Source organism: Suncus etruscus, chromosome 4, assembly GCF_024139225.1.
Source record: "Suncus etruscus isolate mSunEtr1 chromosome 4, mSunEtr1.pri.cur, whole genome shotgun sequence".
In the NCBI taxonomy this organism is placed as follows: domain Eukaryota; kingdom Metazoa; phylum Chordata; class Mammalia; order Eulipotyphla; family Soricidae; genus Suncus; species Suncus etruscus.
In genome coordinates, this window is record NC_064851.1 from 156,133,709 (window position 1) to 156,156,751 (window position 23,043).

The 23,043-nt window shown below is 42.4% G+C and overlaps 1 protein-coding gene and 1 long non-coding RNA gene across 3 annotated transcripts in view; one reads left to right on the plus strand and one right to left on the minus strand.

The window, feature by feature from the left end:
* GRAMD2B (GRAM domain containing 2B) overlaps positions 1–23,043 on the minus strand; it is a 126,324-nt gene that overhangs the window by 72,167 nt on the left and 31,114 nt on the right. Inside the window, exon 1 of one of the 2 annotated variants that reach the window (XM_049771861.1) lies at positions 5,117–5,194. The exons of the other annotated variant lie outside the window; for it this stretch is intronic. Coding sequence (XP_049627818.1) covers positions 5,117–5,194 — 78 coding nt within the window. Of the gene's footprint in view, positions 1–5,116; positions 5,195–23,043 lie in introns of those variants that run through there. 2 annotated transcript variants of the gene reach the window in all.
* LOC126006500 (uncharacterized) lies at positions 14,169–17,487 on the plus strand. The gene is made up of 3 exons (XR_007494859.1): positions 14,169–14,196; positions 14,708–14,751; positions 17,405–17,487. It is a non-coding gene; the product is annotated as an uncharacterized LOC126006500 (long non-coding RNA).

Consider the following 23,043-nt stretch of genomic DNA (forward strand, 5'->3'; position numbering starts at 1 on the left):
GAGAGTGGGGGCAGCTTGAACAAAGGAATAAAAATGAGAACAGGAGACATGAACTTCAGGCCATCCCTCCTTTTTAAAGAAATTAAATTTGTTTTTAAATAATTAAATTTGTATATGTTTGATGTCCTTTTCTGTTTCAGGATTCCATACTATATTCAGTCATCGGTTTCCATTGGCTCTTCCAACAGAAGGAGGAAAAAAAGCTTTTTACCTTTGGTGTCTGCCTTTGAATATGTTTTGGTTCACTTCTTTGCATCATCACTTTCTAAGCATGAGGCCTGTTTGTATGACTGGCTATGAAACGCTTGGCTTGCTCGACTAGACATTGAATTGGGAACATTGCTGGTTAAAATGCTTGGTTGGCTGATTTCAAATTCCGGGAATGGAGGGTACAGACATGAACTTAATTTTTTTTTTTTTTTTTTTGTTTTTTTTTTTTGTTTTTTTTTGTTTTGGGGCCACACCCGGTTGACGCTCAGGGGTTACTCCCTGGCTATGCGCTCAGAAGTCGCTCCTGGCTTGGGGGACCATATGGGATGCCGGGGGATCGAACCGCGGTCCTTCCAAGGCTAGCGCAGGTAAGGCAGGCACCTTACCTCCAGCGCCACCGCCACGCGCCCATGAACTTAATTTCTTAACTCCAGTTAAAGGAGATCTGGACTTGAATTCCAAATTTCTTTTATTGACCAGTGTCCTTTGTTTCAGTTGTACAACTTCCTTCGGAACTTAAATGTTCTCACACAAGTACGAATGGAGCAAAGGAGACCATCAACTTCAATCTGTATGAAAATGAGTATCAAGTGCTGAGCAGAACGTCAGCCACGTGACACGCATTCTCCACCAATCCCAGCTGCAATTACTGTGAGGCCTCGTCTGGCGGTAATTATGCCCTTGTGGGAAAAGAGGGTAGCTTTTCTTATCCTTTGAATGTAGGTCACCCTAACATTCTTGGGAAGAAACATTCATTGAGACACTCTGGACTTCAAGATCTTGGCACTTAGTGATAAGTGGCTAAGCTCAAAACAATGAACCCAGACTGAGTTTCTAACTTGACTACTAAAAATCATTTCAAATGTTGAACTATCTCAGCCCTAAGTCCCTCTTAGAACTACTCTGTTAACAGGAGTTTAAGAATTCAGAAGATGGTGTCTAAAACCATAGACTATAAAAAGTGAGTTCAAGAGGCCTGGAAATTACTACTTTGTAGGAGAAAACAAAAGAACCAGTGAACCAAGAGAATTTTATCAGACTGCGAAGCAGATAAACATACTAAAAGAGGAAAAGATTCAGCTATAAGTCAAAACTTTTATGCTCACGTTTAATTTGCAAGGGCCACCGACTTCACTAGAATACAGTAATATACACATAAACATAAACCTCCCCATCCCCCTCTCCCACATTGTTCTTAGGAGTCCAAAAAAAAAAAAAAACAGATACCAAATTCTAGATCACTTTCATTCTAGCATTCGCCACAATTACTGAGCAAACAGTAGGTATTCCAGTATTTGTTTGACTGAAGTGAATTAATCAAACTGAGTTCCAAATGAAGGGCTATGTAGTAGACTTGAGCTTCAATTCTTATTTACTACATGATTTTAATAGAATTTAAGATGAGAATAGTCTGAGTGCTAAAACAGAGGTTCTCAAAAGCTCCTCATTTATTAAATCACAGAGGGAGCTTTTAAAATCCAAACTTTTTTTTTTTTATTTGGGTCACAACCAGCAGCGCTCAGGGGTTACTCCTGGCTCTGTGCTTAGAAATCGCCCCTGGCCAGGCTTGGGGGAGCCCATATGGGATACCGGGAATCCAACCATCTCTGTGTTGGCCACATGCAAATCAAACACTCTATCAACTGTGCTATCTCGCTGGCCTCCAAACTACTCTTCTTTTTCCTTTTCGGTTTACACATGACTGTACTCAGAGCTTCACTACTCAGAGATCACTCCTGAGTGGGCTCAAAGGACCATTAGTGGTGCTGGGAATGTAACCTCAGGTTTTATTTAGCACCTCACACTTCTGTACTATCTCCCTGAGTCCCCATAAGGTCATTCTAATGAGCTCATCATAATGCCCGAGGCCAGGCCAACCACCAAGAGCAATGGCATCAGGATCAGTCAGGGCAGGGGGCGGGGGGGGTAGGGTGGGGACACAGACTGAGGCTTGAGAATTTTTAAGTATATTAGGATTAAGGTGATTCAATATGCAATGTACTTTGAGAATCACTGTGCTAGGCAGATTCTTTTCACTGCATCAACAATCATCTAAACTGACAATGCAAAATAGATCTATCTCAACAGGCAGTCATATGCTTCCTAAGACCCCCAGGATATTCTAAGGAACCACAGGTGAAAATTATATAAATGGTTGAGGAAACACTGGTCCTAAATCAGTGGTCTTCTGTCAGTATGTGTAGAGGTTGAAAGCCACTGGTTTACCACCTTGATTACAATTGCCATTCTGTGGAACCAGTGCTGGTGCTCAGGGATAAAAAGGCAGAAGAATGCTATTCTAGATAACCGTGACTGTTAAATCCAAAGCTCAGGAACCCTGACTTGAAACATTCTGCTTTTTGAACTTAGTATTACACTGAGTTCTGGATGAGGAGTTTAAAGTCCAGGGTGCAAGTTTTGCTAGTGCCACTCAACACGCCTCTCTCCACCACCATGTATGAGATGGTAAGACTCAGACAGTCTATCTGAGAGGTGCTTTCCCCTTTGACTTAAATATTTAGTGTAAGATTAGGATTTTATTTGGGGGGCAAGAAAATAAACATTTTCTAAGGATCACACCTATAGCAATTTTTTCTCAATCATCTTTTTGTCATAAAAGGAATCATGTTAGTTGACAATACTGGAAGGCAAAGGAAAGTTGACAAAGAAACAAGCACAGCAAGAGAATATGACCAAAGCCTTTGAAACAAATCACAGCTATTCTTCAAAAACTTTGTTCCAAACTCCATAGATAAGTACATAGAATATGTGTGTAGACAGACCAAACATTTTATTTAAGCAGTATGAGGGAGGGCCTGGAGAGATAGCACAGCGGCATTTGCCTTGCAAGCAGCCCGATCCAGGACCAAAGGTGGTCGGTTTGAATCCTGGTGTCCCATATGGTCCCCTGTGCCTGCCAGGAGCTATTTCTGAGCAGACAGCCAGGGGGATAGTAACCCCTGAGCAACGCCGGGTGTGCCCAAAAACCAAAAAAAAGAAAAAAATATATTATGAGGGAGGGGCCGGAGAGATGGCATGGAGGTAAGGCGTTTGCCTTGCATGAAGAAAGTTGGTGGTTTGAATCCTGGCATCCCATATGGTCCCCCCTAGCCTGCTAGGGGTAATTTCTGAGTGTAGAGCCAGGAGTAACCCCTAAGCACTGCCGGGTGTGACCTAAAAACCAAAAAAAAAAAAAAATAAATAAAAGTATGAAGGATAAAAGAATTATGAATTAAAAACGAGACAAGGGGTCCACAGTAGGGAGAAGACACTCTATTCTACATTCTAATATCAATAAAGCACTTTAAGTACCACCAAAACACAAGTGTAGTGCCACCAAAATAGAACTGAACCTTATTTACCTGAACATTATTTAATGTAGTTACATTGCAAATAAGAACATAATCCTTCTTTTTCTTTTGTTCCCTGTACATGCTGACACCACGACCCATCCCAGACCCAATCCTCAGCATCACATATGGGTCTCCTAAGCACGGAGCCAGGACTAAGTCCTGAGCATAGCTGAGTGTTGGTCTCAAAAGAACTTAAGAAAAAAACAAAAACTAAAGTTTAGATTACCATGTAAATAATCACACATCGGGATCTTTAAAAAAAATAAATTGTGATAGCAGAGAAATAAATTTTATTGCAAGAAGCTAACTCCTTCCTTGTAATGAAAATGCTTGGTCTCCAGTCTCTTAAATCAGAATGCAAAATTCCTGCTAGGTACAGGAATCTTTTAGGAGGACAGTCCAATGATTTAAGTGTTTTATTTATTATCTATTCCCTGTGTTCAGAGAAAGCACCGCCCCCTCCCCTCCGACCCCACCCTTTCAAGAAAAAGTAAGAACTTGGGTGCTGAATATGCAACTCCAGACAGTGCTGTTTCGGGGTGGGCTGTTTTTGGTGGTGGTGATTGTGGGGGGGGGGGATATATTTCTTATTTTCCACTGGCACAGTCTCTTGAGAAGAGCCATGCGGGGGTGGAGAGAAAATGATGCTCAAGCCCCCGATTGGGACGACAAGCAGCATCAATCTATCTCTCTCTTGGCGAGGCCAGGAAGCAAGCAGATGCCATCCGGAGACAACTGCATCCTCCATACATCAGAAAGAAATAAGTAGGGCGAGTGAAATCAAGTTGGAACTTGGCTCCTTCCCTCGGACTAGAAGGTCCGAAGAAGAGGGGAGAAGAGATCCTCGCCCTCCAGATCTCCCTTGGGAATGGCAAAACTAGCAACCCCCAATCCAACAACCCATCTGCACCGGCCTGCGCCCCTCCCGAGCTATGTATGGCCCTGCCAGTATCCAGAAGAGGCAAAAAAAAGAACGATCGAGGACTTGCGAACTCCCAAAGTTCTCCCCCAAACCCCAGGAAACCGTTGTCCACCCCGGACCCGGGCCTCCCCAAAGAGAAAGCCTGGCAGGGCAAGCGCGGTGCCATCCCACCGGTTGGCAGAGAGAGGAGAGAGAGGAGAGAGAGGAGAGAGAGAGGAGAGGGAGAGAGGAGAGGAGAGAGAGAGAGAGACTGAGAGAGAGGACAGAGAGAGACAGAGAGAGAGACATGAGAGAGAGACAGAGAGAGAGACAGAGAGAGACAGAGAGAGACAGAGAGAGACAGAAGACAGAGGGAGAGAGAAGGAGAGAGAGGACAGGAGAGAAGAAAGAGGGTGAGAGAGACAGAGAGAGGAGAGGGAGAGAGGAGAGAGAGAAGGAGAGAGACAGAGAGGAGAGAGAGGAGAGGGAGAGAGAGGAGAGAGAGAAGGAGAGAGAGACAGAGAGAGGAGAGAGAGAGGAGAGAGAGAGGAGAGGAGAGGAGGAGAGGAGAGGGAGAGAGAGACAGAGAGAGACAGAGAGAGAGAGACAGAGAGACAGAGAGAGACAGAGAGACAGAGAGACTTACGGGGGCTGAGCCGACTTTGCCCTCTCTCTTCCCCAGCCCTTTGGCAGGCTTCGGGTCTTCCACATCCTGCTGGAGCTCGGTCATCGGGGGCCGCCGCCCGAGGGCACCGTCCGCGCCCGCGTCCCCGGGCCCCGCGCCACCGTCCCGGGCGCGCAGAGAGCCGACCAGCGCGCCTCGGACCGCCGACCTGGACGCGCTGGAGGCAGGAGACGGGGCCGGCCGGGCCGGCGGAGGGAGGACGGAGGGAAGGGGAGGGCAGGGAGGGAAGGGGAGGTCGGACGCGGCAAGTGACAGCCTCTTCCCCCAACCCCGGCCGGGCGCCCCGAGACGCAAACCTGTTGGACCCGTTCCGGCTTTCGGGGAGACGCGCCTCATTGGCCGCGCAGGTGACACATTGGCCTGGCGAGTTGCAAACTCTCTCCCTCCTCTGTCTCTCTTCTCTCTCTCCTCTCTCTCTCCTCTCTTCCTGTCTCCCTCCTCTCTGTCCTCTCTCTCCCTCTCCTCTCTTTCTTTCTCTCCTCTCTTACACCTCTCTCTCTCTCTCTCTCTCTGTTTCTCTCCTCTCCTCTCTCTTCTTTCCCTTTCCTCTCCTCTCTCTTTTCTCCTCTCTCCCCCCTCCTCTCTTCTTTCTTACACCTCTCTCTTTTCTCTCTCCTGTCTCCTCTCTGTCTCTCTTCTTTCTCCTGTCTTCTCTCTCCTCTCTGTCTCTCCTCCTCTCTTTTCTCTCTTCTCTGTCTCTCTCCTCTTTCTCCTGTCTCTTTCCTTTCTCTTCTCCTCTTTCCTTCTCTTCTCTCTCGTCTCTCCTTTCTTCCTCTCTCCCTTTCTCCTTTCTTTCTCTCATCTTTCTTTTCTCTCTCACACCTCTTTTTTCTCTCCTGTTTCCTCTGTCTTTCTCCTCTCTCCCCTCTCTTCTCTTTGCTTCTCCCTTCTCTCTCTCTCTCTCTCTCTCTCTCTCTCTCTCTCTCTCTCTCTCTCTCTCTCTCTCTCTCACCTTGCCTTGCACAATTTTTCAATTTGCCAAGAGTAGTGGGGTCTAATTCACTGAAGGCTGACTTGAATGTCCATTCCAAACAGCATGACGGAGTTGGGAGACCACAACGAAAGCCAACCTAACTCAAGTAACTTTTCTTTTTAAAATCTGTATAAACTTCAAAACAATTTTATTGGGGAGTTTGAATGAAACTTCAGTTTCATTCCCAGCACTGAGCATCGCCAGGAGTGATTCCTGAATACAGAGCCAGGAGTAAACCCTGACTACGGGGGGTGTGCCCCCCCCCCATCAAACCAAACACTAATTACAAGAGGAGAGATGTGCACGCACAAACTTGCATGTGCCAAGTGCCCTGGTCACCAAAAGAGTAAAAATAAGTTGCCAAAACTGCAAAGTGTGTGTGTGTGTGTGTGTGTGTGTGTGTGTGTGTGTGTGTGTGTGTGTGTGTGTGTGGTACAAGCAAACATAAGAGCAATTATTTTAGAGCACCTCCACATAGGCATATTTACTTCTAGGAACTTCTCGTGTCTGTATTGTTTCCCAGTCCTAAAGAAGGAGCGTTCCACTCATGTGTGATTGAATTCCTGGTTCAGGGACTGAGAGAAGGGAGGAAAGAGCAAAGATCAGATGCTGCTGAAAGATTTATTCTATTGTACTTTTCCACTAACCAGTCCCATATAAACTCACTCAGCTCCTATTCCCAACCTAGGAGCAAAATGTTCAGAGAGGACAAGTCCACTGTCTTCTCAGTTGCTAGCATCTGCATCAATGAGTCCCCTTGTCTCGGCATATTGGCTCATTAGCTGCTTGCACACTAAGATTAGTTTTTCATGAAAATAACTGGGCCCGGAGCGATAGCACAGCGGCGTTTGCCTTGCAAACAGCCCACCCAGGACCAAAGGTGGTTGGTTCGAATCCCGGTGTCCCATATGGTCCCCCATGCCTGCCAGGAGCTATTTCTGAGCCAGATAGCCAGGAGTAACCCCTGAGCAACGCCGGGTGTGGCCCAAAAACAAAAACAAAACAAAACAAAAAATAACACCTACTTTCCTAAACAACTTCAAATATTTGAAGTTGTAAGTTCATTCTGTATTTGGTGGGGTGGGCTGCACACTGTGATATCTGTGGCTTATTCCTGGCTCTGCTCTGTGCCCAAGGATCTCTCCTGGTGATGATCAGGGAACCATATGTAGTGCAAGAGATTGAATCCATGTCAACTGTGCTCAAGGCAAGTGCCTTATTCTCTGTACTATCTCCCCAACCCAATGCAAGGCCTTTCAGAAACTCCTTTCTCTTTCTCTCTTTTTTAAATTAGTTTATATCACTACTAAGAAAACAAGATGTACCTCTTTGGAGCCTGCTTATTAGAAAATTGATTATTGTGACACCTCTAAAGGGGGCAGGCCAGTGAGTGAGAGAACAGTTGGCAAGGCACTTGCCTTGCATGTGGATAGCCTGGGTTTGATGTCTGGCACTGCAAATGAATGGTCCTGTGAGCCTACCAAGACTGATCCCTGAGCAGATTTAGATGCAGTCCCTGAGCACTCTGAATCTGTCGCCTCAACCCAAAAATATAATATCAACAACAAAAGAAAAGAAAAAATACACAAATTCCAAAAAAGTTGTTTTGTGCTTGCTGGACCACATACCCCTTTTAAGCCAGGTGCAGAAGTTTCTGTCCAGGCCTAGAGACACCAGAAGCTGCTTCCCGGTCCTTTCTACAGCTTTTGTCCTGTCTTGAGACTAGGTTGCACTTGGATTATAGATAAACTAATTCTATACCATGCTCTGGGTGAGGGGTGACTTTTCTAAATCTTAGAGAACATCCAAGCTTCCCACTACAGGCCCAGACCAGAAAAAAAAATTTTTTTTTGTTTTGGGAGCCACACCCAGAGTTAGGGCTGCTGAAAATCAAACCTATGTTGGCTGCGTGCAAGTTAAGTGCGTTATAGGCTGTACTATCTCTCCAGGCCCAAGTAAAAACAGGTTCTTTTTGTGCCCTCTGCCTCCAATTTTTTTGTTTTTAGGTCACAACCAGTGATACTCAGGGGTTACTCTCAGCTCAGTACTCAGAATAACTACTTCAACCTGTGCATTTTATCTCCCTAGTCTTCTGTCAAATACTGTTTTCATGAGATGAATGTGCCTAGCATAATATTTATAATTTAATTTTTGGTAAACATGCAGTTTGTAGCATCAAATACATCCACAGTGTGTACAGAGATCACCACTACCTACAAATCTACACTCAAATCTACACTCAAATCTACACTCAAATCTTGGTTACCTTCAACAGAAACTCAGTGTATCCAATGATAATCTACTCAGCCTTTGGCATATCTCTTTTACTTCTTGTCTCTTAGAATTGATTCCCTATCTTATTTTTCCATCTGTGCCTGGTTTCATTTCAGGAAGTATGATGCTTGCTAGTTCCTTACATGTTGCAGCACATATCAATATAGTCATATGTTGCTTCACAATGGTTTGGTTGACAGTGGACAGCCTGTTTGGACAGCCAAAATATAATATTGGACAGCCAAAATATAATATTGGACAGCCAATATAATACCTTCATTTAGGTTTGTATCATTACACTTGATGCCAATCACAGAAACACAGTCACCTAAAAAATCTCTCAAAATATTCTCAGTCTTTTATGCATTACCTGACTGTACTTCATTCCTTTCTATAGATAAATTTGTCCTCATATGTATATCCTACATTTGATGACTCATTGTATGTTGGTGGGCATGCCTGTTTTCCATCAACAAATTCATTCATTCATTCATTCATTTATGTATTTATTTATTTATGGGCTTTGAGCCACACCCAGTGACAGTCAGGGGTTACTCCTGACTATTCTTTTCCCCCAGGCATGGCAGCTCAATGCAAGGGAGCAATGAGGTGGCGTTGCTCAGATTCTACAGTGAAGGGAACTTGGGCTACCCAGAGATGCTATGGAGAGGCTGTGGCCTACAAACTTACACCCAACAATGCTCAACCAATGGTGCCAGCAATAAGTACCAGGTGTCTTTTAATTCTTTTGAGTATATACCTAAGAGTGGAATTCCAGATCATATGGAAGTTCTATATTTAATCTTTTTTTTGTGGGGGGGGGGCATACCCGGTGGCACTCAGGTGTTACTCCTGGCTCTGCACTAAGAAATTGCTCCTGGTAGGCTCAGGGGATCATGTGGGATGCAGGGATCGAACCCGGTTCACTACATACAAGGCAAATACCCTACCGCTGTGCTATCACTCTGGCTCCTATATTTAATCTTTTTAAGAAACCTTGGTCAGGCCTATTTTGGCACCTGTTTTATAAGGCATCAAATATGCCCAGCTTCCCTGGTATGGGCTGGCAGCTCAATGAGAGTGGGATGCCTTGAAATTTGTTTTTCATAAATTTTCACAAAGTTAGAAGGTGGTTGTCCAATAACAAGATCTCACATGAAAGCAAGAGAGGAGGAGATTGAAGTGGGTAGATAGGACAAATCACAGATAGTCCTTCTCTATAGTAAAGAGGAATCAGAGAGGAACAAATGGAGGATGTTATTTTGCCTATTGACATTTACCTATGTTTTAAAGACATTGTCAAAGTCAGATAAATAGCTCATGGAGCTGGAGGGTGGTGTGCTTTGTATGTGAGAACCCTGGATTCAATCCCCAGCATTTTGTGGTTCCTGGAGCCTAGCCACAGTGATGTCTGAGCACTAAACTGAAACTAGCCCCAGAGTGCTTCCAGGTGTGCCCTCCTGCAAATAAATAAGCAAAGATATTGTCAGACAGTATCTGATTGGTTTGATTTGGGGTCTATTACACAGTAAAATGGAATGCAGTGTCTAAATGTCAGCAGCAACAACAAATGGCAAAATTTCCTTATAGTGCTATAAAATAGAGAAATCATATATGTCAAAATATTTTGGGAATTTTTTGATGTGATACCAATAAATGATCTTTTACATGGTCTTTCTTCACAGCTCTGGGGCCACAACATCTTTTGGTTATTATCAAAGGGAAGTTCTAGAATTGGGGATGTGACTCGAGTAATAGGCATATATGTCTTACAGGTGCAAGGCCTTGAGTTTCATCCCTGGCCCTACAAGTCTCCACCCTAAAATACTGAATATAAATCCCCCAGAATATTTTCTTGAAATCAGGAATTTTACCCTAGACTTTTTCAACTTTTTTTTTTTTTTTGGTTTCTGGGCCACACCCGGCAGTGCTCAGGGGTTACTCCTGGCTGTCTGCTCAGAAATAGCTCCTGGCAGGCACGGGGGACCATATGGGACACCGGGATTCGAACCAACCACCTTTTGGTCCTGGATCGGCTGCTTGCAAGGCAAACGCCGCTGTGCTATCTCTCCGGGCCCAGACTTTTTCAACTTACTGGTAGAGAATACATAGTTCATGATCTTCTAAAATGTGTATTTATCAGGGGCTGCTAGCGTGCGCTAGCCCAGGACAGACCGTGGTTTGATCTCCTGACTTCCCATATGGTCCCCCACGCCAGGAGCGACCCTTGAGCATCACCGGGTTTGGGCCAAAAAATAAATAAAAACCCCCAAATGTGTCTTTATCAGATGAGATTATGGATCAATAGGACATCTGCTTAGCACTTCTCAGATTCACTGCATTTCTGTCCATAGTCTCAGGAACAGTACTCAAATATAAGTCTGGAGATTTGAGAAGTTTGGTTGTGTTGATGTGTCATCAAATAAAAATTTAATTTTCAGCACGTGGCAGTGTATAGTTTTATTAGCCAATATAAGAACATGTAAAGTGATTACATGCCTATAATTTTATGTATATTGTCTGATGACACATATTTTCTAATATGTTGACCAAGATGTAATTTGGAAGCGTTATAATAATTTAACTGCATATAATGCATATAATGTCATAAGAACTTTAGACCACTCATGTTTTCAATTTAAGGCCAATATCCATAGAAGAAAATGGAGAAAAATAATTTGGTAATACTGAAGAACTAATTCTAAAGAAGTAGTTTAAAAATGATGTGGAGAAGTGTGATGGGAACCTTTACTGAATTACTCTGAATTTGAAAGGAAAAATTTTGGGGTGTGAGAATGGAGAGCTGGGCCACACTCAGCTATGCTCAGGATTTATTCTTGGCTTTGTGCTCAGTAGTCATACCTGCCAGTGATTAGGAAATTATATGTAGTGCTGGGGATTGAACTAAGGTGCAATATGTGTTCAGCCAAATTCAGTTCCTCGCTTTACCTCCTGTATCATCTCTCCAGGCCCTGGTTTAAAGTATCAAGCCCATCATCCATGTGGTCAGTGTTAAAATTACAACATAGGGGTTGGGGACATGGCAAGACTTCTGAGACAATCATTATCATTTTTCACACCAGGCATTGGTAGTGCGTTGGCATCACCTATGTCTGTCCATGCCAGCAGCTGTTTCCTTTTTGGATTGAATTCTTCTATTTCATTTTTTGTATTAGTTTTTGTGATTTTTTTTTTGCAGGAAAGAAGGGTAGGGTCTCCATGTAGTTTTTCTCAGAAGCTATTTATTCCTTGGTGGTACTCAGGGGACCATGCCAAGGATCTAATCTGGAATGGCTGCGTGCAAGGTAAGCTCCCTACTCACTGTACTGTCACTCCAAATTTCCTAGGGAAACTCTTCGAGAGATGATTTGCCAGTGGACAGCTGAACAGAGGGAGAACAAAGCCAGATGAAGTCAAGATGGAACTTGTCAGATAGAAGGGCACACAAGGGTAGAGGCTGATGGTAGAACTGAGTTGGGTTTATTCTGGAGACAGGAAGAAGGCCTTAATTCTCCACAGAACTTCAAGTATAGGGTGAGAAGAGAGAAAAAGCTAGGAACTGGTCTCAGAGAGACATGTTCTTTGTCCATCTATTCAAAAAAGTATAGAATCTTTTAAAAAAAAAAACAAGTTGCTAGGGCTGGAGCAATAGCACAGCAGTAGGGCGTTTGCCTTGCACGCGGCTGATCCACAATGAACCTGGGTTCTATCTCTGGCGTCCCATATGGTTCCCTGAGCCAGGAGCAATTTCTGAGCACTTAGCCAGGAGCAATCCCTGAGCATCACCGGGTGTGGCCCAAAACCAAAACAAACAAGTAAACAAACAAACAAAATATCCAAGATGCTCAGTTGCTGTGTTCATTCAAGTATCTACAGTGTCTGCCTGACTCATGTCAGATGCTCAAGAGGTGTGTTGAAATTACTCACCCATGAGAAATCTATTTTGACAGTGACTCTCAAGCCCTCCGCCATACTTTCTGCATCTCCCACAACATTCTTATATTAAATAGTATAGTTTCTCCACATCCCCTCTCAATCTGCAGAGGAGCTAAAACAAGGTTGAATGAAAAACAAATACAACCTATTTCCCCACCTCCTATCCTTCCTCCCCTCACCACTAAATCCTTCATTTCATGCTACTGTCCTTCAGAGGCTCGTGGACCACAAGTGCTTCAAACAGGTCAGTGAAGTCCCAGCAGTCCAGATGGCCTGTCTCTGGGGCAAATCCAAGAATTACTGTTTATAAACCACAGGCAACAAGTTAGAGTTTTGGAATGTCTCCTGTTTTCTTAAGAAACATTCATAGGGCGACCTCCTCTCTTGTTTTGGGAACTCAGGATCCTGCCATCTGCCCTGGCCTCTTCCTTGCACCTAGGCCTGGCATAGTCTACTTCACAATGATGTGTTTGCTGGCGCTGGTTTGAGTGCAGCTTTGAAGCAGAGGGCTGGCATTTTCTGCTTCTCACATTAAAAAAAAAAAATATCAATACAGCAAACATTTTGTTTTCTTCTTTCACATGCTTTCATTTTATTTCTCCTTTTGTGACAGTTCCTTTTAGCATTCTGTTATCTGTCTTCCAATCTGTTCTCCATCTAATCATTAAAATAGTTTTTTAATCTAGCAAATTAACTGGAAAAGGAGGAACAAAAGAATGCAGGTGTGACTTAGGCAGATAAAGTTTTTCTGTTTCTCTCCAAGAACTGCAAATGTGCTTTGCATTTTATGTTTTAACTAAATCATAAAGGGGCCTTTCACCTTAGGCAAACAGCAGCCTGCCTAACCTGTCCTTCCTTCCAACTGAAATTCTGCTTACATTTTTATGGCTGAAGTGGTCTCTTTTGGGTTATGGGAATAAAAAAAAGTATCTGTCCTGAAAACATTTGTATGCCAGGGCCCCAGTTTTGATCTCTGGTACTAATTTTTTACTGAGTACCTCCAGGAGTAGCTCCTGAGCACTTCCAAGTGTAACTCAAAAACAAAGTGACCCCCTTCAAAATAAGAAGTACCTGCATGTATGAGGTTCTAGGATGAATTGCAATACCCTCCAGCCCCCACTCCACATTACATAACTAGAGCAGTACTTATTTACTATGATGAGTTTTCCAGCTCATTGAAGGACGAGAAGCCAAGAAACAAATATTTACATACCATATGTCCAGAGAACAATACACAAAACCCATCATGTGGGACTAGAAAGACAGCACAAATGGCCTGCATGTGGGAGGCCCCAAATTTGATTCCTGGCACCACGTGCCACCCTAACATGGCCCCCAGGTACCATCTGTCCAGATCACCAAACCACTCAGGTCAACTGAGGGGTACACCAAATCCCAGTTTACCTTATTTGTGTATCAAGACCAGATACTTGCACCAAATAACATCATGACACCAAAATATGAGAGAGGTAGAAAAAGTCACAGCAGGATGCTGAATGTGTCTGTTTTGAGTCATGCATTAGTTAAGTCACTCAGCTCCCCACAAGTCCCCATCTACGCTACCCTACAAACACACACACACACACACACACACACACACACACACACACACATGCATGCACACACGAACGCGCACACACACACAACACACATTGTACAACTTGTCAAAAAGGTCCTCGACTGGAAATCAGGAGGACTGGGCACTAGCCCAAGCTCTGTGCTTTGTCCTGGAATGTGAATCTATTAATAGAACACAGAGCTAAAGTAAGAAAATGTTGGCCCCTTACAGGGCCCCCGGCCTCCCGGCTATAGCCACATCATTCTCCACCTTACAGAAGAATCATCTCTAAGAACCAGGTTAGATGTGGGGGCTTTTGAACATAGAAGCATTACATTTGCCAACTGCAAAGATGGAAATTTTGACTAGCTTTCATAAAGAGATACTAGGGCCCGGAGAGATAGCACAGCGGCGTTTGCCTTGCAAGCAGCCGATCCAGGACCAAAGGTGGTTGGTTCGAATCCCGGTGTCCCATATGGTCCCCCATGCCTGCCAGGAGCTATTTCTGAGCAGACAGCCAGGAGTAACCCCCTGAGCACGGCCGGGGTGTGGCCCCAAAAACAAAACAAAAAAAACAAAAACAAAACAAAACATAAAGAGATACTAATTATTGAAGTATATTTCCTGGGGAAACAGTACATCTCTTCCCTTTCTACCAGGCTTTTGTGTTTCCTTGCCTCTATTTCACTTGAGTACATATTCTTTCCAAGAGTATTCAGAACACAGACCAATCAAAATCAGAATTTAATTTTTACTGTTTGTAGTAGTGCTTTACAAAATCGAGTAACAGCTTTCTTTTTCTTCATATGAAAAACAGATTGGGGAGAAGAAGATGGGTATTTGGTTGAAGAAGTGGCCCAGGTAAGTAGGAGGCCCTGAATTCAGTCCTCATATTTTCTGCTCCATGTGTGAGGGTCATCCTCACCTCACAACTTTCTAGGGATACCCCCGGTCTCAGAGATTCCTGTCTATCTTTCTTCCTAATAGGACACATGGTAGAGAGAGATTCAAATACTGGGGTTTGTACTACCAAGGAATAGTTGGTGATGACTGGTGGGAAGGGAATTCACTGATAGCTTTTGGGTCAGGGCTACAGTTTTGGATATTCTGCCCTAGGTGTCCAAAGGGTTACTGGTGGTATCTGCTCAGTAAACAATGCCCTTTACTTGATGAAAATAGTGGTGTGAGGGGTCCTGGCAATAAAACTCCTGAGTTAGAGGGGAAGAGCAAGGGAATGATTAAGATATTTGTGTGTGAATACAAATATGCACCTTGCAGCCTAGGATGAGAGAGTTATCTCTTCTGAGTGAGTATCTATGTCCTCAGCTGGGATAGAAAGGGGAATAGCAGTGTTGTTGATTTTACAGAATTATTGTGGGGATTCAGAGAACTAATGAATGAGATGGAAGAAGTTTATGTGCTATAAGTACTGACTCCATGACTTGCTTAATAATTGAGCAGAATAGTTGGATCTTCTTTCCCATTTTGTAGGGAGTGATAGTGTTAGTATTCAGAGGTTACTGAGGTTGCTCAGTGCTGGCCAGGCAGGGGGTTTCCTTCCAGCAGTGCTCGGAAAGTACATGCATTGGGTGTGAAACCCAGGCCTCCTTCATATAATACATGTGGTTCAGCCCTTTTGAGTCACCTCCACAGAATAGAATTAGAACAAACTGGATATCATTCTCTCCTCCTGTCATCAGCCCTCTGTAATGACCATCTACAATGTGCTTTTAGTCACATGCTAGAGGGAACTATAAAAGATAAAGAAAAGGTAAAAATCTTTGTTCCCCTCTGAGTACTCAACAGCATCAGGCTGATTTCTTAACCTCAAAAGCTCAGCTAGTGTCTTTATATCAGAGATATTGGCACGTTTAACTTGCTAGGGCTCAGACACGATTTCTTGGAACTTTCCCTTCCAAGGGAAAGCCTGCATATCTATCATCTTTGGCATTTGGCTCATCTAATAAAGGAGATATTGGAATTCAAGTTTTTATCAAAGGGCTGGAGGAATTCTACAGGAGGCAAGACACTTGCTTTGCATGTAGCCAACCCTGGTTTGAATCTTGAGCATCACTTATGGTCTCCTGAGTACATTATCCACCCCAAACCCTAAAAGAGTTAATCAATACAACCTCTCATGGAGTAGGGGTCTGTATATCCTGGTTTGGTTAGATTGTCTAAAGTTGGCCCTGTTTGGAAAATTTATCTAAAGCTGAAATATAGTTCTGGCCAAATGCACATAATATTAGCTCAGTGGTTTAAATAAGCCATCTACTGAACTAAATTCTTGGATTTGACCAGCCTGCTGCTCTACAGGCAATCCTGACTTTCTTCCTCTAGGCTGTGCTTGGGGGATGAAAACAAAGGCATGCAAGAATGTTAGTTATTAAAACGTGAAAAACAGCTCAAAGCTTATGTTTAATTAGTGTCAAACTGGAAGCTAGTCTGTGCACAGAGTTGATGGCTCTATGATGCAATTTATAGTTTAGAAAAATGTGTCTCTAAAAGAAACAAAAGGAGGGAGGGGGAAAGTCTGTAATAGAGGCAAGCAGGGTCCAGTGGGGGGGGGGGCAGGAGGGAAAGTGGGATCAATGGTGTTGGGAAATGTGCTCTAGTGAAGGGTGTTGTCCATTGTATGACTGATACTCAATCCTGAATAAATGTGTAAATGTAAATGTAAATGTAAATACACATTTGTAAATGTGTATCTCATGGTAACTCAATTAAACAATTTATTTATTAAAAACATGATATTAATGCTTTACGTTTCCCTTCTTATCCCCTCTATAAATCAGCTCTCTCGGGGCCGGCAAGGTGGCGCTAGAGGTAAGGTGTCTGCCTTGCAAGCGCTAGCCAAGGAAGGACCATGGTTCGATCCCCCAGCGTCCCATATGGTCCCCCAAGCCAGGGGCAATTTCTGAGCACTTAGCCAGGAGTAACCCCTGAGCATCAAATGGGTGTGGTCCGAAAAAACAAACAAACAAACAAACAAACAAAATCAGCTCTCTCACCACAGTGCAGTATGAATCCAAGGCTTTGTTGGCTCAGGTCAAGTGGATGCTGTGAAACTCTGGGATATGCTGGTTTCAGAAAAGTGAGCGATTTTTTTTTTAATTTCCAAAATAAGCTTAGAATTTAGAAAAGTTAATCTTGCAACTTCCATTTCAGTTGAATATTGTATTCCATTGTATGACATGTAGACCTTCAAGACAAACTTTCTAAATATGAGTGGTCCATCCTTTGGCTGAACTGTGGTTTTTTGTTATGTGCCAAGTTTTAGCACAATTGTTTTAAAATTCAAATGTTGTTCAGTGCCTACTTTTATTTTTATGATGCTATTTCACTCTGAGCTTCACAAATTGTTCTCTTTCAGACAGTCACTTCCTCATTAGCAGAACTTGATGGTAAACATATCCATTTAGAAGCCTCTCTGACCATATCAAAGGCTGGGAGCCTCTTACGTTACCAAATATAAATCTTAGTGTGTGACAAGTATTTCTTTTTTTAATTTCAGGAACTACAAAGCTGCCTTGAAGAAGAGGAAACTCAATACAGGGAAGTTTGGATGTATGAAATTATGGGAAAATATAACTTTACTGAACACTTTATAATATACTTATTTTGTTGCTTTAATGTCTGATTTTTTAAAAATTATAGTTTAGATATATAGTTACAGTAGTTTTTTAGTATTGATATATGCATTATGTCACACCAGCAGCACCGAAGTACCCTTAACTCTCTATTCCTGACCCTATATCACTCCAGGTCTGATTTCCTTCCCCTCACTTGTTGTCCAACTATTTGTGATTGACAGTTAAAGTTTTGGTCACATTTGACCACCACCACCACCAAATGTGCCCTAGACATTTGTTCCAATGTTCCATCCAAATGAGTTTACTTTAGTCAGCATTCCTATTCCCGCACCATGTTTTCCTTGTTAACATCTCAGGGATATGAGGACTGTTTGTGTCTTTTGCTGAGTTTTCTATTCCTAGAACCTACTGCAAGTCATCAATAAATATTTCTTGGCTAAGATATAATAACAAGTTAAAAAAAACCACTGTAGATTATATATAATTTAGATATATCTAACTTAGAAATTAACTGACAAATATCTCACTACATTTCATGATTTGTCATAAAGGATGATTTTTTTTTTCATATAACAGGCAGTATGGGAAGAGTTGGAGAGAGTACAGTGGGTAGGGTGTTTGTCTTACATGAAGCCATGCCAGGTAATCTCTGGCACTCCATATAGTTCTCTGACCCCACAACAGTGATACTTGAGCACAGAGTCAGGACAAAGCCCTGCTGATTGTAATCCCCAAACACAACATAACAAAAAGCCAATGTGGGCTAATGCACAGTGGTTAGGACTCATGTTTATCCTGTGTCTGACCCAGGTTCAATTGCCAGAACCTCATGTTCTCTAGTACTGCAAGGTGGTTTGGATATCCCTGGCACTGCAGAATCTGAATAGCATCACATCTGGACCATGCATAAAACCAATTTCACAGTTGGCTGAAAATTGCCAGTGGGGCTCACAGACCTCCTGAGCACTACTTAGGAGAGTACATCCCCCTTCCCTCCCCAAAGAACAACATGAAAAGAATTTGGGCCCAAAGCAGAAGCAAACTTTCCTGGGTTATGCTAGAATTCAAATCATCATTGAAAACCCACAAATGTCAAAGTTAGATATTTTCTAAAATCTTTATGGGTGATAGAAGATATGAAGGGATGAGGAACCAAACCAAAATAAAGACATCAAAAGGTAACTACTGTCTTTTCCATAGCTTGTAGCCATGCTGGGCAGCTGAGTGAGGCTGGAGAGATTTTAACTTCAGGCTATATTAAAAGCACATTCCTCTCATGAAATTCCCTGATAAATTATGAGCACTTCCAATTTCCATAATGTGACCTTCTCTTTTTAACCACACATCCTGTATGGAAATAGTGAAGGAAAACTCTGGAACTGATTTAGAAGCTACTACAGATCCACACACTTTTATCCCAAACCCATGGGACCAGATGTGTTTTGAGACTCCGAGAGTTTTGGATTGTCAACAAAATCTAAAATGACACATTTGCTGCAAGAAGACACAGGTTCTAAAAATCTGTGATCCAACACGATGATGTTTCTTCTGCTTAGTGAGAATGTGTAACTATTCACTGTAAATAAGCTAAAAAAGATAGTGCCAGATCTCACACGACTAGACTCCCGTTCAGGTCCTGCCAGTAAAGTAGGCTGGTTTCCCCAAGTTTTACCTCTCCGAACTGCTGAGAGAGGATTGTGGATTTACAAGTAACCAAAGAGATGTTTGTTATAGAGCAGAAAATGCAGGTTGTCTCAGTCTTGGAACCCTGAACAGGTTCTGGAGCAGCAGTGAGTCTCCCTGAGATGGAAGTGCTCCCATACACACACACACACACACACACACACACACACACACACACACACACACACACACACACACACACACACACACACACACACACACACAGCTGTGGATTTCTGGGTCCAAGGGTTGAGAACTAGCTTCAAGATGGGATGAAATTTACTAGCACCTCCTTACTCAGCCCACAACTTAAGACTTAAGCTTTCTTCTGAAAGAAGTGGCTGAAAGAAATAAACCTCTTTCCATGGAAGCTGGTGTGACAGGAAGGCACAGAAATGTCCCCAGCCCATAGAAGTCTTCACAAAGAGGGAATACTATGAGGGTTACTACAGAAGACTCTGGGAGTGGGTTTGGGGTGATCTGGAATCTGAGGGGACAGGCCCCTGATATGGATTGGAGAGCCTCATACTCTGATTTTCTCAGGATCTGGTTCATATGTCACCAAAAAGTGACCTCAGCAGACAGAAAGTGATAGCTGATAAGTTTCCTTAGCCTATGCGCACCTTCCAATAAGCTTGCTACCCCATGGTACTTATTGTCTTACCTCAGTGATTTATCCTTTTGTGCCATTTGCTGGGTTTAGAGTATGAGAACCCCTTTATGAATTGGGGTTATTAGTGACCTCTCAGTATTTCTGTGTCTGAGTCTGATTGGTTGCAATGATTCCTGAAATATTCTGAGGAGATTATCTACTTAAGACATACTTAGAAAATTAGACAGAAAGAAGGCTCATATGCTGGAGCACATATTTTGAATATAGAAACCCCCAAATTCAATCCTCTGATCCTGTGTGATCACTATGATCCTGTTCAGTGATCCTGAAAAAGTTGGTATCATATTGTAAAGTCAACATTGTGCTTTTTTTTTGGTAAACTTCAATATTTAAGTACTGCTTACAGCAGGGCTGTATCTGGAAGTTTCCATAAAACACCTATTCTTGTTTTGGAAACTGAGTAACAGGTTCTGTCCTGCTGCTCTTGGCTTTCTAGCCCCTAATGCTGCTTTTTTTCCTTCTTTTTAAACCTTCTAGCATTGGTTAGTACATGCTTGAATAATAAATTTAGGAGATTAATTTTAGCAATCAAAAAGCCTTTGGAAGAAAACCACAGAAAGAAATGAGCTTTTGTTAATGTCAGTTTATTTTCCATGCGCACATGTTTGTGAATTCTGTGTTGCCTGGAGCCGTGCTGGGCAGCTGAATGAGGCTAACCTTCTGGAATTCCCCAGAACCGTTCCCTTCTACTCCTGTGAAGCTCCAAGGGTTCTTTTTTGGTTCTAACAGATCATTTTTTCATATAGGTTAATTTCCAAATATACATAAATCCAATTTTTTAAATTCAGATTTAAGGCAAAAATGATTCTATCTTGAAGTACCTAGATTAGAAAAGGGATTACTAAACAAACTTTATGAATTAAAGAGGCAAGAACAGATGCAGCCCCTTCAAAAATGGGACTTTGGGGAAGAACTGAAAAGACAGTTCACTAAATATAATGTATATGTGGCCAATATGGGGTGGAATGCATATTATCATATATGACCTAGGAAATACAATTCAAAACAACAAGAATCCCCACCCCCCACTCCAATGGCCTATATCAAAAAGGCCAGAAAGGGTGAGGAGAAAGGGGAATCTTCATACATCGTTGGTATGAATATAAGTTGACTCAGACTCTAGAGAAAAATGTTATAGAGATTCTTTATCATATTACAAATGTTTCAACTATACTTCTATTCAAGGAACAGATAGTCTCAAATTCAAAAAAATGTGAAATTCTGCATTTTGCAACATGGATGGAACTAGAGGGTCACATTAAGTAAACAAAGTCAGAGAAAGAGAAACGTTCATTGATCAATAAGGGCTATAGAGACCCAAAGCAAGGAAGCAGACACACACACACACACACACACACACACACACACACACACACACACACACACAGGAACAAATTTATGAACTCAGATGGCAGAATGAATAGATCAGAGTTGAGGAGGGAAAAGGGTTCCCAAGATTATGGAGGAATTTTAGTGCTTTGGGTGGTGGTTGGGGTATGGTTACATATATTCTATAGAGGTGAATATGGCTACATGTACTCTGTAGAGAAATAGTACCTCTAAAGTACTAAAGTACAGTCATGTGAAGTAATAATGAATGTTATCCCAAAACCACAAGAACAAGACAAGAAGAATAAATCATACTTAGCCAACTTAGTCCACTAAAGGATTTAACTCTGAGACTATCAATAATCTTAAAACATCATTTTTAGCATTTTTTTTTTTTTGGTTTTTGGGCCACACCTGGCAGTGCTCAGGGGTTACTCCTGGCTATCTGCTCAGAAATAGCTTCTGACAGGCACAGTGGACCATATGGATGCTGGGATTCGAACCAACCACCTTAGGTCCTGGATCGGAGGCTTGCAAGGCAAACGCCAATGTGCTATCTCTCCGGCCCCTTTTTAGAATATTTCTACAGTATGCACCAGCTTTATGTTTTCTAATCACAAACCGTTGCTATTCCATATTCTCAACAAACTATATCTTCTAACATAACATACACCTATAAAATTCCAAGTTATATGGATTATATTTCAAAGTAAAAAAGATTATTCTAACTAACTTATGAAGGTAGGCTTCAGACTTCTTCCTTAATGAGTTGTGGAAACTCAGAGATGGAACTTTAACTTTGGCCCAATTACATCCCAAATCTTCCTTAAGCCAGTCTTACTTGCTTCATAGTTAAAAGTTATTTATTTGACTTGCTCTTTGTAGCCTTTAAATGTCAGGATGCCTATAGAATTTGCTTTATGATATTGTTAGGAAGAACAGCACAGCTCTCATCTGGATGCATGTTTGAGTTCCTTCTATATTACCCAAACAAATCATACACTGATTCCAAGTGAGAGTAGGAACTAGGCTTTTTCCATTCACCTGTGTAGACTCAATGTCAGAAAAATAAGAACTTTGAGTGACACAGAATGTTCCCTCAAAGACTCCCAGAGAAGTCAGCTACAAAGATTCATCCTCAGCACATCAGGAGGACAGCAAACACAATGGGGGACACATGCAGAACTGAGCCAAGCACAATGAATAGAAATAATAACATGGGAGGCTCTACCAGCATCAACTAGTTTTATAAACTGGGAGAGTGACTTCAGTGACACCAAGTTGAGGATGTTTAATGAACTCAAAGAAATGATGGGATTGGTGGTCAGTAAAACACAAAAACTATGAATGTGGAGATAAGAAAACTATATTCGCAAATGACAGAAATAAAGAGGATGGTAGAAGATATAAAAAACTCAATATAGAAGGTCTGAGCAATGGAATAACAGCAATTTGTTGGAGTAAAGCAGAGGCTAAATGTCTAGGCCCTACTAAAACCCTCAGTCTAAAACTCTGAGTCTCCAAGGCAGAAATATTTTCTGTGTGTTGGGGGGAAGCCATTCCTTCCCACAATCCTGCATGGGAGGGAGAGAGACTACATACAGAAGTCTGCGCTCAAGTCCTGACTTATTTCACTGGCATCCTCTGGCCTAGCTATGCACTGCCTGGAATCAGTCACAGACTCATCAGTGTGGGCTGAACTCCTCAAGTTCTTCCAATGAGGCTCCTAGAGTGGGGTGATCAGGGAAACCCCAACACAAGCCCCTTCTTATAATAGTGAACTCCCACCTTTTCCTACGCCTACAGGCTTTCAGTGAAAGAAAGATGAATGGGTAGAATTTTAGGAAAGTTAAAGGTCAAGTAAATTATTTACTT